Genomic DNA, 14,561 nt, shown 5'->3' on the forward strand with positions numbered 1-14,561 from the left:
GAGAGATTTTCCCACTTCATTAGAAAATCCCACTTGCCTGGGTGGCAGCATGCTGGGTTTTCCCAGCAGTAGGTCCCTGGTGGGATTGTCCTACGTAGTCCTTGGTCCTGGAGTCGCTATTCTCCCGGACAGGTACCCTTCAATCCCTGCAAATCCATGGGACAGATGCAGCCTCCCTACTGGCTTCAGAACACCGGGGGCGTTGGGTCAAAGGGCATGTTGGTCAAGGACCAGTCTCTTCAAATCTGATCTTGGCTCTATTAATCGAAGAGCCTATGCTTTGTGGTTAGGAAGACCTAGACTTGAATCTTGGCTCTGCCATTTCCTAAATGAATGATCCGGGCAAGTCACGTAGTCCTTTCTGAAGAAAGGCTGATGGGGCCTACCTGGCAGGGTTGTTGTAATGATTAAATGAGATTCAATAAGATACCCTGTCCAAGGCACTTAGCACAGAGCCTGGCACACAGTGAGTACTCCATAAATGGTAGTTATTATTATTGTCAGCTTCATAACAGGGGGAGAGCTTTTCATATTCATTTATTCTCCATTGGAGACATCACCAATGATTTATTGACCTTTTAAAAAGTAAGCTAAGAGGGATATCTCATGTTGCTTGTAATGTGCATTTAGAGTTATACAAATGTGGTAAGGTTGCAGGCTCTGGAGGAGGCAGAAGACAGAATTTGAATCTCCTTTCCAGAGGTCTCCTGCAGCATCTGACTTAACCTCTCTGAGCCTTAGTGTTCCCATCTGGAAAATGGTAACAGCTGTGCCTTTCCTTCCTACCTGTGTCATAAGGTTATTAGAATTAAATGGGAGGACTTTTGTCAAAGCAAATGAACAAATAGTAGCAGAAGAGGTTTTAGTTCATACAAAGATTATATTAATTCAGGAACAAGGAGGTAAGGCAAGATGTTGATTTTTTTTTGATAATTTTTTTAATGTTGGGGTGCCTGGGTGGTTCAGTCGGTTGAGCGTCCGACTTCGGCTCAGGTCATGATTTCGCAGCTCATGAGTTTGAGCCCCATAATGTTTATTTATTTTTGAGAGAGAGAGAGCAAGGGAGGGGCAGGGAGAGAGGGACACAGAATCCAAAGCAGACTCTAGGCTGAGCTGTCCGCACAGAGCCCAACGCAGGGCTTGAACTCGTGAGCTGTGAGATCATGATCTGAGCCAAAGTCGGAGGCTTAACTGACAGAGCCACCCAGGTGCCCCAAGATGAGGGTTTTAAAGAGCCCAGGAGGACCTGGGTTTCTGGTTGGATTTGAGGATGCTCGTGTTTGAATGCAGTTGTCCGGGCCCAGTGCTGTGCCATCAGGAGGTCCTGCCTCTGAGTGAGTCATGTGAGGATGCCTTCAGGGCTGTTTACAGCCTTGACCATGGGTCCTGGTATTAGAGGGCACAGTGTGCAACAGCATCGAAAGCAATGAGGTAGATCACATGGGGGATTAAGAGAGGCTGTTCATATGCAGGCCGCCAGGCAGGCCATGAGGTCCCTGATGTGGACGGATTTCCACAGCTGGGAATTTAGCTTCCCTGGAGGGAGCTGGTTCTGTGCTCTCTCTCTCATCCAGACCAGCCTCCAAAGTTCCTTGAAAGGAACCTTGGGAGGAAAGGTCTTCCCAAAATGTTTGCCCATCTGAGACAGCCAACCCCTGGCCCCAGACGAGGCCTGACTTTAGGTCTTCGGTGCCTCAGAAGGCTTCTGGATTCTCTAGCATTATGGGGCTTTCAGCTTCAGGCTCTCAGAGCCAGACACCCAGCTTCCCTGAGCTCTACTGTTGGGACAGGTCATATGGTCACCATCCCAGGTAGAGAAATAGGACTTTCTAAAAGGAGATTGTCCACAGGGGAGGGGAGAGGAAGTGGTTCTTGTGGATGTCAGGAAAATGGAGAGAGTCACAGCTTCTACCTTGCAAGTTGTTGGAAGAAGGACCAAGACCCCACTGGTGAAGTGCTTCGCACTGTGCGAATCATGGCGTGTGACAGGGATGTCTCAAGCTTAGGATGCTGGTAGCTCTGTCACTGTGAGGGGAGGCTTTCCTGCACTTTTGTGGGAAGGGACCGCCATCCTGGAGCTTAGGGCAGGGCAGGGTTATACAAAAAGCTACCAGTGAGCTCTGCAGCTGCTGTGAGACTCGTTGGCTGATAGAGCTCTTCTGAAAGCTTTGCAGGCTGGCTGCCTCTGGGCTCAGTCTGCAAGGGGGAGCATTTCTGCCAGCCTCCTAGCTGGGGATGGAGCTCTCAACAGGTGGTTCTCCAAGGCTTTGGGTCTTTCTTCTGCTGCTCACTGGCCATAAGACCTCCCGAAGGCCTTAGCCACCCCGAGCCTCTGTTTTTCCCTTCCTTGAATCGGGAGTAGCCATCCAAGCCCTCTCTACCTCTTCATGGAATTGTCAAGATCAAAATGAGAGCATGGATGGGGAAAGTGCTCTTTAAAATTGATGATGAGGTAAAACGAATTGTTATTTAGGCAGAATTCCAGGTTCAGAACAGAAACCGAGGAGGAAGTTTGGCTCGGGGAGATGAAGGGATTTGCTGAAGCCCAAACAGCTAGGTAGAGGCAGGGCCAACTTTGTGGAGATGCAGCGTTTCCAAGCTGGAAAGGACCATGGTCCCTGCCTTGCCGCTCACCCGACAGGGGAGCCTCACGAGACAGGTCGGCTCCCGCCCCCAGCTGGCTTCCGTGCGGGGAATCTTGGGGTCTTTCTTTGCTGGGCGTGTCCTTCCCCTGCAGTGGGTTGGGGGTTCTGAGAAGTGGAAGGAATCTGTTGTTAAGTGGTAGGATTGCCTCACCGCATCCTCCCGGTTCCCCGAAGCCAAGGGGCGGCACTTTGTTCCCTTTCTCCTCTGATGCCTTTAGAAAGATCAGCTTCTGAGCACTTTGGGGCAGGAGAGGCAGGGCTGGCTTCCCCCCGGGAACACTTAGCACAGGAGCCGGCCCCGCCCTGAAGGGTGACATCCCTGGGGGTCGGGTGGGGTAGCAGAACAGAGAAGAACCCCCAGCGCTATTAGATGATGCTGGTAACCACCCCAGCTCAGAGCCCTTGCATGTGCTGTTCCTTCTCTCTGGAACGATTTCTCCCGAGCACTTGCCTTGCTGGCCCTTCGGAGAGGCCTTCTCTGACCACCAGGCTCAAATAGGATCTCTCCCTTTTGGCCTTTTCACAACTGATAATGTTATTTAATTGTTTATTGGCTTATTATGTCTGCCACAACCTGAGGGCCAAAGCTCGGTCTCTCTTATTTGTTTCTTCACCCCCAGGACCTAGTATAGTCCCTGAAAATCAGCAGGTGCTCAACAAATATTTATTAGATAAATGAAGTACGGGTAGTAACAACAGTAGCTGCTGTTTGTTGAGGTCTCGGACTGCTCTCGTTACTTACCCGCTCACTAGCTCTGAGAGGGAGGGATGTCACCACTCCCATTCTATAGACTTTCCTGAGGCAGACAGTCAGGAAGTGGCAAAGCTGGGATTCAACCAGGTCTGTCCCACTGCAAAACGGGGGAGGACTGCCTAGAAACACTGTTGTTTTCCTCTGTTCCAAGCCATCCAGCTCCTGCTCTTAGCTCCCTGGCTGAGCTCATATAATCGCAGCGCTGTGGGGTTATAATCAAATTCCAGTGGAGTCAGAAAGAGCCTGCTGTCCTCGGACCAGCATGTCCTAGAGTGGATGATGGCCCTGGGCTTGCTGGACCGCCCCACGTGCTGACTCCCCAGGGGCCGACTCCCTGGGTCTTAGCAGCGCCCTGGCGCTGGTGCCAAGGCTGGCCCGGGTTTGACCTCATCCCGGAAGTGCCTCCAGGAGCCAGAGCTCACCGAGGCCGTTACTTGCCAAGTTCTGCGCCAGGCCAAGGTGGAAAAGGCCCTCCCGGAAGGACTTTCTGGTCTAGTTGGGGAGACGAGCCTGCACTTAACAAGGTCAGATAGCAAAGCGAGATGTAAACGACAGCAGTGCCGGTGCCCAAGTCTGTTGGCGTGCTGCAGAGCTGAGTCGTCATCGATCACACCCAGCTCATGTGTCAGGCGCTGGTGGAGCTGTAGGAGGCCACATGACCATGCCTGCAAAGACTTTCTAAAGGGACCCGAGTTTCTGTTTGCATTCTGTTGGTGTGTCTGTCCAACTGCCCATCTGATCTCGGCCTTGTGATCAGAGAGTGTGCTGAGGTGGGAGGAGGGGAGGTTCTGTGAGCTGGAGGAGGGGTCCTGGCTCCACAGAGCATCAGAGGGCTGGAGACCTTGGCCCTCTGGGTTCCCCACGTGCTCCCCCAGCTGCTGCCTTGTGCTGCCTGTCCCCGGGGGTGACCTCACCATTGCTGCCCTGTGGCTCTCCACAGGCCTCCACTGTGTTGGGAACCAGCGCCTCCCACCCTTCCCCCAACCCGCGGGCACACCGCTCGCTCGCCAGCTGGCCCCCAAACCGGCTTCCCTGCTCCTCTGGCTGCCTCGATGTCACTGGGGATTGGTGTGCATTTGTGGCTTTTAGCGGGCATTCCCCTCCCTGCTTCAGCCTCGCCCTCTGGGGCCCGGGGATGGGCTTGGGCCTGGGAGCCCCCTGAACCAGGGAGCAGCCCTGACCATCCTTTTCTCTATTTTCCCTGACGTCAGAAGGCAGAGTGCTTATTCACTTTGGAAGCGCACTCACAGGAGCAGAAGAAGCGAGTGTGCTGGTGCCTGTCGGAGAACATCGCTAAGCAGCAACAGCTGGCGGCCTCGCCCCCGGAGAGCAAGGTAAGGGCCTTGCCAGTGGCCACAGCCCTGGCTGCCCGGCTTCCCCTCCGCCAGCCTGGACCCTCAAGCCTCCGAATTGAGCTTGGGACCAGCTCCAGCTTAGGACTTGGATCTGAGCAACAAGCTCTTAGCAAGGAGGCCCGTGCTTGAAGGTCTCTCCCCTTTGGCGTTTCACTGGGTCTGTGGAGTGGATTTCGATTTCACTGGGTCTGTTGAGTGGGTTTCACACTGCTCAGGTAGAGTGACAGAGCCTAATGGAGCATGGCCATCACCTCTCGGCTCTGTCCGATGGTTTGCCTGTGGCAAGGTCTAATTTGGATTGGCCTGCGACTGCTGCCTGGCATGTGGCCCCCCTTTGCTATTGGATAGGTCGTGCCCAGGGGCAGCAAGCTGGTGCTTAGCACTGGCCGAGGGGAGGCATTGTTGGGAGGAGATGCCTGCGACAGAAACTGTTCTAATTCGATGCAGGCCACAGCCAAGTGGAACCAAGTGGAGTTTGCTGGGGACTGGGGGCCGGCCAGCTGGAGCATCACGGAAGGTCAGAGCCTCCCAGCTGAGGCTGACCTGGGATAGGCACCCGTCAGCTGGTCCCGTGCCCCTATTAGAGGGGATGGGACAGGACCCGGACCATAGCCATCCCCTTTGTCAGCCAGATGCCAGCCACAAGGCACGGTTGTATTTCCCATTTGAGGCCCACGGGTGGCTTCTCTTAGGTGGAAGTGTTGGAAATTTGGGGATTTGGTTTAGCTGGCTGTGAAAGGATCTGAGTTGTTGGTCTGTTGGCTCAGGGGGAGAGGGTGAATGACAGTGAGCGCCAGCCGGGAAACTTGCTGATCTCCTTTCTTCTCCCCCCTGCTTCCAGCAAGCATACGGCGGGGGGCTGTGGGGACAGGCCTGCTGAGGGCAGCAGGTTCCTGGGCAGCCTCGTCTGGAACGGCAGTGGTGCACGGCCGCTCCCCAGCTCTTCCCAAAGGAAGGGAGTAAGAGTCTGAGAATTCTGTAATCCCAGACTTGAAAGTTATCTTGTTTTACGCTAGCCAGGGGCAGGAGTAACTCTGATGAGGGAGGATAGTGGGAAGAGGGGGGGCTTCGAGTCACACTCTACTGCTGGCTGGTGCTGTGACCTTGGGCAAGTCGCTCTGCTACCCAGTGCTTTGGCGTCCCCGTCTGGGGACAACAGTTCCTCCTCCGAAGGGTTGCTGGGAGGATGAAATGAGATGGTGCATATGCAGTCCGTGGCACAGTGCCCGGTATGCAGTAGGTGCTCAATCAATCATAGTTGATGGGTTGCGCACTGCCCCCACCTCTGTCCCAGCTGCTTCCTGCTACCGTCCCGCTGTCAGGTTCTTCTACTAAACAGAGACCTGTCTCTGAGGCTGTAGGCTGCCGGCTTGGTCACGGTCAGAAACCAGGCCACTCTCTTCACCGGGGTGGTCCCTGGGATGTCCCATGGCTGAACTCACACCCCCAGCTTTCTTATATTTGGCGCTTAGCTCTTTATGGTTCCAGGGGAAAGAGTTCTTTCCGCTTTAACTTCAGAGTTTGCAAGCTCTGGAGTACGTTGGCAATAATCTTCTCAGGGCCTTGGGAGGTCTCTCTGTCTTTGGTTGGGAGGAAAGTTTGAGCGACTGAAGATAGTCTGAGTTTCTTTTCTTTCTTTCCTTCCTTTTTTTTTTTTTTTGAAGTTTATTTATTTATTTTGAGAGAGAGAGAGAGAGAGAGAGAGAGAGAGAGAGAGTGCCCAAGCGGGGGAAGAGGCAGAGAGAGAGAGGGAGAGAGAGAATCGCAATCACCGTCAGCGCAGGGCCCTTTGAGAGGCCTGAACCCGTGCACCGTGAGAGCACGACCTGAGCTGAAGTCAGACGCTTAACCGACTGAGCCACCGAGGCACCCTAGTCTGAGTTTCTGAGACGGGCTCTGGTCCCCATAGGCTGTGGATTTGGCTGGCTGACGCTGGAAGGGCCTCAGGGTTTGGGGCCTGGCTTCAGGGCCATGCCAGGACATGCAGGAACCCTGGGCTGGCAACAGTTAGACACTTCTTCAAATCAAAACTCTTGAAGTGTGTGTTTAATGGAGAAGCTGTGTGTTGGGTGGAGAAGCATAAAGGAGGGCTTGACCACCGAGACAACCTCAGAGTTGCCTCCTTGCTGAAAATGGGGCCCTGCCCCAGCCCTTGCACACCCCACTGGCTCACTCCTTAGAAGGGAGTTATGTAAACATCTTTTGTTAGGTGAGCCCCTTGGGGTCTCAAGCGCAAGCTCCCTCACCCCCCACCCCCGGCATATACACTTAAAGAGCCTTAGCAACTTATTTCTTCTCGTGTCTTCCAAAAAGCTCCCTGAGAGAAGTTCCGGTAAATATGATTTTCTCATCCCGTAGAGTGGCCTGGTGGCCGTCCAGCTGGCCCAGCAGCTATCCACCAGTGCTCAGCTCTACCAGGTCCTGGCAGCCTCAGAGGTGACCACGGATGTCTTTGCCAAGGGCTGGTCCACAGCCTTTCTGCTAAGGTTGCTGACCTCCAGGGAGACAGAAAAGGGAAGGCCAAGCAAGCAGCGCTCAGGCCCCAGCTTCTTGCTTTTCAGGCAGAAAGAGCCCCACTTGATCAATTCGTCCTGACTGAGTAGCATGCCTTTTTTTTTTTTAAAAACACCTTTTCTTTGTTCTTTCTGGGAATGCTCCACCTTCTGCTGTACAAGGGAACTGCTGGCCAGGCTGCTCCCTGCCCTAACTCAGATGCCTCTCCGGGGGAAGAGGGCTTTGCAAGACAGCTCCCCAAAGTCTCATGCTGTCTCTTCTCAACCCTGTTCCACAGTGTTTGCTGGCACTTTGGATTGAGGGACTCTTCAAACATCTCAAGGAACACAAAGTTCTTCCCAGATTTGTGAAACATAAACGGGATGCCCTGAATGTGAAATGCTTGTTGGGAAAGGTAGAGGGACCGGGAAGAAGGTGGATGCAAAGGACAACATAGATGCAGGTACCGCCACCTGCTCTGTGACCTTTGGCAGCTTCTTCCTCAGTGGTCCCTCACGTATTGGTCAGATGGATCTTTCTAGCTCTTGGAGCTTTGTGATTATCATGAAAGCTTACCATGGAAGATGATCCTGGAGGGCCTGGGGTCATCCAGTCTCCATCAGGGAACCAGACCTTGCGGATTTCCACATGACTTGACTGCCTGTCGACTCTGCTGCCTTTAGGGCCCAGAGCTTTTCTTTCCCCTCTTGGGGGTGCGGCGGTCACAGGCTTTCTGTGCTGTGTCTGAGGTGCCTATGGGTTGCAGCTGGTGGGGAAGGGAGGATCCGGCTGTGGCAGCGTGGACACAATGAGGCAGTCAGTGTCCAGCCTCCACCCCTTCTCTGGGGGCCCCCTTGCCTTTCTCCGGCTCACTTTGAGCTGACCGTGGTGGGGAGGAGGCTCCGGGGTCGGGTCAGCCTGTATGAGCTCTCCCTCTCTCTGTAGAAATGAATGACCCAGCTTCCTTCTGCTCACCACACCCTTTTTTCTTATCAGAACCCTGCCCACTTGCTTCTTTATCTGTTTCTGGAGGGAACCTACCTTTCTTCTGCCTGGGATACCTTTAACTAGACTCCCTGCCACAGGGAGTGCTATGATGCTTCTAATCTAGAATAACTCACAGATGGTCCTGCCCGTGGCCACTGAGGTTCTGAGCCAGTAGGGAGAGACCACTGCATATTATTTTGGTTATTCAATCAAATATACATGATAAATGCCAGCTCTGTGCCAGATGCTAGGTCAGGTCCTTTGGGGTCACAGAGATGGATGAGACCTGTCCTATGGAACTCTCCTTTAATGGGGCAGAGGTGACTGGGAGTGGCAGTCCACTTATTAAAGGCGGTGCCTGATGGGACCTAAGAGCGGTCCGGTGGGGTCACGGCTGCACATCGATTGTTTGCTCGGTGAACCTCCACTGAGCCCCCACCACGTGCACAGCACTGGCCCGGGCGACGGGAAGCCTCCGAGGAGAGTGGGCTCCCGACAGCCATCAGGTATGAGAGGAGTGCGATGCAGTACCCGCTCTGTTCTCAGGGTGCTCCCTGACTCGATGGTGCGAATGCGCGGACGGATCTGCCACACTCTTTCCCTGTGAGATCGCAGTCCGGTGGTGGAGACAGATATGCCGACAGATTGCTCAATAATAATATGGCAGGCGATATGGGAAACGTAAACTCTTACCACTCTGTGACCTCAGGGGAGGCACCGAGCCTTGCTGAGACTCAGTTTTTTCATCAGGAAAGTGGACGGATTAACAGGGTTCTCGTGAGGATTAACTCATGCAATGTGCACACAAGAAGAACTCTATGAACTAGCTGCTATTATCATTATTTTAAAGCTCTGTCTGTATAGGAAGATTCATCTAGTGGCCTTGCTTATTGAAGCTGAATGCTGCTGCTCTGCGCTCATGCGATGATCGCTCCGTGCCACTTCCTGGTAACCACCTGCTGTATTCCAGGGCCCAGGCAGGGAAACTGAGGCCTCCTGGGTCTGCTCTGGCTGTGAGACTTCTCCCAGATGTGACGCCGAAGTGCATGCCACCTTGTCGTTTCCACTGGTCAGCTAGAGGCGGGGCCCCGGAGATGCCAGGGTCTGTCTGGGCACCTTAGAAAGGAACAGGGGCAGGTCCTGGAGTCAGGCAGCCCTGGCCAGAGTAGACAGCGAGCTAATTCCAGTTCTGTCTGGTTCCACAGAAACTCCACCCTTATGGCTCTCTCCAGCAGGAGATGGGGCCTGCCAACTCAACCAATGCTACCCAGGATAGAAGCTTTACCTCATCAGGACAGACTCTGATTGGCTGAGCAAACCCAAGGGCGGGACTCTGCTTCTGGCAACTTAACCCTTTCTTGGGCATCCCCTACCACACAGTAACCTCACCTCAACTGGACCCAAAACGGAGGACCAAGATGGTGGGCCTCGGGTCATCTGAAGGGAGTGGCCCCACAGGTGTGTGTGGACTGGCATCAGAAGGACCACAGTAGTATGAGAGGCCCTGTGGGTACAGGCACACTGGCATCAGAAGGTCCCAAAAGGAGAAGACTCAAACCTTTTCCCTACAAGGAAGAAGGAGAAGAAATAGCATCTGGGCTTCCTGCGGTTCCAGTGCCTGCCTTGGGGGCAACAGGAGAGAGGTTGGCAGAGGTCAGCCCTGATGGAGAACAATCTCATCGTCCTCCACTGCCGGAAGATATCTCCACTCATTCACTTATTTTGCATCTGTACTCATTCATTCATTTCTTAATCCAGTGGATATTTTGGGGACATCTACTTTATGCCAGGCTCTGGGCTAGGAGCTGAGGGTTCTGTGGAGAATGAGGTGGACATAGTCTCTGCTTCTGTCAAGATTTCAGTCCTGGTAGGGGAGCGAGCATTAAATAGATCAACACCAACACATACACACATGCACACACGTGATTACAAACTGATCATCTACGAAGAAAAAGATTCCTTTAAGAGAAAATATTATTTAGGTTGCTGTGTGCGGGGGGTTGTTGGTGGGGGGCAGTGAATATATCATAACTTTTAGGTTGAGACCTGCAGGCCAGAAAGGGGTTAGCCAGTCAGGCTTTGGAAAGAGTGTTCCAGCAAATGGAAAAGCCTGTGGAGAGGAGAGATGGGAAGGAGGTTGGTGTGCTGGGGCCAACAGAAGCCAGGCCAGTGTGGCTAGAGCTGAGTGAGGAGGCGGACCAGATGAGTGAGGGCCAGATCATGTAGGGCCATGGTGGTTAATGTTTTACGGATTTCATTCTAGATACAGTGGGAAGCCACTGAAGGCTTTGAGAAAGGGAGTCAGTCTCAGGGACATTTCTAGAAGATCAGAGGGCCCAAGGAGGCATCCAAGTGGGTAGGAAGAGATGAGTTAGGGGGTCCCTTCAGTCCTCCAGGGGCTTGGTGGCCTATCCTAGGTAGGACCTAGGACCCTTCTGAGGGGCAATGGTTGCCTGTCCTAGGTGGTGGTTGGGGAGGTAGGTATGTGAATTTCCAGACCCTTGGATATGGTGGAGGCTCTGGGATAAGAAGAGAGAATTCCCTGCCCCCCACCTCCCCTTGTTCTCCTCTACTTTGTCTTGCTCTCTCAGTGACCTACTAGGACCTACTAAGGGACAGTGATTAGAGCCCTGCCGGCTCACTGTCTGGAGCCCAGGGTTGGACAGCTCTCATACCATTCTCTAACTGTCAAGACCTAGAGGGAGGGAAGCCCAAGGTCACGGGTCTGAGTGACATAGCTCGTACACAAAAGGTATGTGTAGGACCATAGTCACTTGCATAGAAAAAGGGGATCAAAGAGGCTAGAGAGATGGCTCAGACCAGAGAAGCCCCTGGACCTTGGGTGGTCTCTGCATTGTGTCCTAGAAGACCGTCTCAGTGTCTTTAGAGAGGGCTCTTATGCCTGGTGAGGTTGCTCAGCTGCTGTGGCCACTTGAACGCCAAGAAGCATGGCCCAGAAGAGACTATGTCCATCACCTTCCATTTAGGCAAGATCAGACATCCCCTGAACAGGGGATGGGATGTATCTGCCAGCGACCAGGCTGATGCCCCCACCCCGCAGGGGAATAGGCTGGGGCTGCAGTGGGGCAACTGATACACAGCATCTGTCAGCCAGGACTCAGCCTGCAGGGTTAATTCTGAGAGGCAGAGCGGCTGCGTCTGCACAGACAGCAAGCTGCACTTTGATTTCATTTGATTCCCTTATAAAATGACATTAAGGGGAATGTGAGGCCCAGGAGAATCGCCTGTCTGGGAAGGCAGCGACCTTGACTCTCCCAGACCTGGTGACCTACCTCTGTCCACCAGACAGGTGCAGAGGACAGGAACCCTGGCCATTCTCTGAAATGGAGAACGAGAACATAACACCGAGCCCTGGGGACAGGGCTTTCCTCCCATCCGGTCCTGACAAGCTGCTGACTTGGGGTCCTAGGCCTAGCCACTTCCAGGGGGAGCAGACGTCAGCTCCTGGAGGGCCTGGGCCAGTCTTCCCGGTGACTGTGGTGAGCCCCAGCGCCACTGCTGCTCTGCCTCTCAAATCGATAAGACAATTCATTTGGCTTCATGGGCTGGAGAAGATGAAACATGACCGGGTGGCCACTGCTCTTCGGCATCCCGGTCCGTCCCAGCCATCCAGGATGATGAACATGCTATCGAAAGTGCATCTGAGAGTCATAATCACGGGAAACATGGCTGGGCCCCGCCCTCCACATAAATCATGCTGAGAAGCCTACACAATGGCCTCTTTCCTGATGGTCCAATTGTCTTCGTTTGGTGTCTGGGGCTTGGGAGCCGGGAGGATGGGAGCACAACCATTTATTGTTGAAAAGGCCATCTGTGAGATTTGAATACAAAGTGATCCCTTAAGTTTCCTTCACACCCTCTGGTCCCGTTTTTTGTGTTTGCTTATGTCTCAGGCACTGGGTCTTTTGAAACTCTGTCTCTCCTGTAAACAGCCATGCCCAGTCTCTGCTGGCCTGGCCTTTTGACCCTTTGGGAGCTGGAACCTATCGGAAATCATGATGACATTTATTTATGGACGTCTTGTAAAAAAAATTCTTTCTTTAAAATATTTTTCATAAATTCTGCCACCAAAGCCCTCATTTCTTACACACGGCACCTAGTGAAGGCAGAGGGAATTTGTGGGAGGGTTCCGTACAGGGACAGCAGGGGCTTCTGAGATAGCGACTGGCGTCCCCAGGCATTATCTCCCCAGGCCACCAGCAGCGTCGCTGTATAGATGAAAGGGACTAAGACTCGGAGAAGTTAAATGATATATCCAAGGTCACACAGCTAGTAAGAGGCTGAGCTAGTCTTCAAACCAAAGCCTTTCAGCCCTAACCCATTGCTGTTCCCAGATGCAAAGTTCTACTTTTTAGGGATGGAAGTAGAGAAATCAATCATCTCCTGGAAGAGGCGGGAGGGTGATAGGCTTCATGTAGAAGCCATGGCCCTTTAAGCTCTGGAGGAGATGCTTTAGGACGAATGAATGAGACGTCTCCTCCATATCGCAGAGAACAAGCTTCCAAAGTTTGTGTGTCTGAGGGGTGGCCCAGAAAAGATCAGGAGCTTCATGCCAGATTTGATATGAAAAGCGGGGTGGAGCTCCTTAAGACGGGATCACAGGGGCACCGGCACGGTCGGCTGATGCCCCTTCCCCTTTTGAACCTGGTGTTTAAGAGGATCAGCAGACACAGTATTGGGTACCCAGCAGCGAAGGAACTGTGGCCAAAGGCAGAAAGGGACAGCTTCAGGTTCAGGACCTGGTATGGTTGAACATGAGTCTTGGAAGCAGGCCTTTGACTCAAGCCTCGCTGAGGGTGGGAAGAGTCTGCTCTGGGTTGTGGGCCCAGATTTTGCTAATTGACTGGTTCCAAGTCTCAACCAAAAGTACCTGGGAATCAATTGGACTGGATTTCAGATATCCCCTCAGAAAGCACAGTCTTTTCCCTGAAAAGCTCAACCGTTTTCCCATCTCTCCAGCTTTCCTCTCTCTGCTGCTTGAGGCCCATTTGGCTACGGACAGACCACCTGCTTCACCGTCTTGCTTTTTGCCTCGGCTGTGGCGCTCTTCTTGTTTTCGCTCTTAATGAAGACAGCATGACCTTACCTTCCATCCTCTCTTGACCTTATCTTCCCTCAAGCCTTTCTCTGAGCAGAGCCACCATCCTGCAATTGTTTCCTTATCCTTGGTTTAAGGGTAGAATAATAACACTAGGTGATTCGGGGAGCAGTTATACGGTGATCTGTGTTGTCCCTCCAATCCTCACTACGGCCTCATGAGGTTCATCGTCCCCGTTACACATCGCCTCTCGTTACACCCAACTGGTAGATAAAGACGCCGAGTCTTAGAGAAGTTAAGAAACTTGCCCAAGGACACACAGCTAGGGTGGCTAGGATTGGTACATGGCAGCCCAGCTCCAGAGCTCCTGCTTTTGACTGCTCTGTGCTACTGCTTCCCGGCAATCACAGACCATCCAAGCTGTGTCCACACCATTTGGGAAGCTGTCGTCAGAGTAAAGCCTAGGTCTCGGCGTGGACCTCAAGTCTCTTCCTGGGTGCACTGTACTCCTGCTTTGTGGTTGCAGCCCAGCCACGCTGCATTATTTCCCCTTCTAACTCCTGGTGCACATTCACGTTTAGACTGTTTCTTCCACCCAAGGTTGCCTGCCCTGCTCTGCTCTCCCTGTCAGACACAATCCTCAGCCTTTAAGGTTTGGCCACTCTCCTGAGACACCTTTCTCAGGCGTGCATCAGAAGTCATGGCTTCCTTCTCTGTGCTCCCATGGTATTTTGTTCATCCTTAGCACAGTGTGTTAAGCAGATATGTCTCATCTGCAAGACTGAGCTCCTTGGGAGCCAGTGGAGGTCATAATCTTATTTATTTCTTCTTCTGTGACTGCCCCATCCTTAGTACATGCTCAGTAGATGTTGTAGAATTGAATTGGGTCATATGATTCAAGCCTCTCATATTCTAGAATTTAAATGAGGAAACTGAGGCTCAAAAAAAAGGAAGTGACCTGGCCACGGTCATGGGACAAGTTAGTGGCCAAGTCAGGGTTAGAAGTCAGGTCTCCTGACTCTCTTGTCTCAAAGCTTTCTCTGTTGTACCTCCAATTTGTGAGACCATAGCCTGGATCCCCACTTAGCTTATTAAGCAATCTGGCCAGGTTCATTTTAGGGTCATAGATACTACCGTATTCCGTGCTGACTCCTGGCATGCTTGGAGGCGAAGGAGAACTGACCAGAACTGCTCTCATAGTTCTCTTCCCCCGGTGTATGGGGCTCCCTTCTCCCTGAGCCCCTTTCCCTCAGAGAAAACTGGAGCAG

General features: G+C 52.8%; 1 protein-coding gene across 8 annotated transcripts in view; it reads left to right on the top strand.

Annotated features, from left to right (window-relative positions):
• Window positions 1–14,561, top strand: part of RGS3 (regulator of G protein signaling 3) — a 140,149-nt gene that overhangs the window by 79,224 nt on the left and 46,364 nt on the right. For 6 of the 8 annotated variants that reach the window (XM_019816366.3, XM_045043535.1, XM_019816367.3 and 3 more), the window contains one exon: window positions 4,611–4,733. In XM_019816366.3, the coding sequence (XP_019671925.1) occupies window positions 4,611–4,733 (123 nt within the window). Of the gene's footprint in view, window positions 1–4,610; window positions 4,734–9,439; window positions 12,111–14,561 lie in introns of those variants that run through there. The other 2 variants (XM_011288486.4, XM_019816372.3) reach the window with 1 other exon arrangement.

The sequence above is a fragment of the Felis catus genome, chromosome D4, assembly GCF_018350175.1.
Source record: "Felis catus isolate Fca126 chromosome D4, F.catus_Fca126_mat1.0, whole genome shotgun sequence".
NCBI lineage: Eukaryota > Metazoa > Chordata > Mammalia > Carnivora > Felidae > Felis > Felis catus.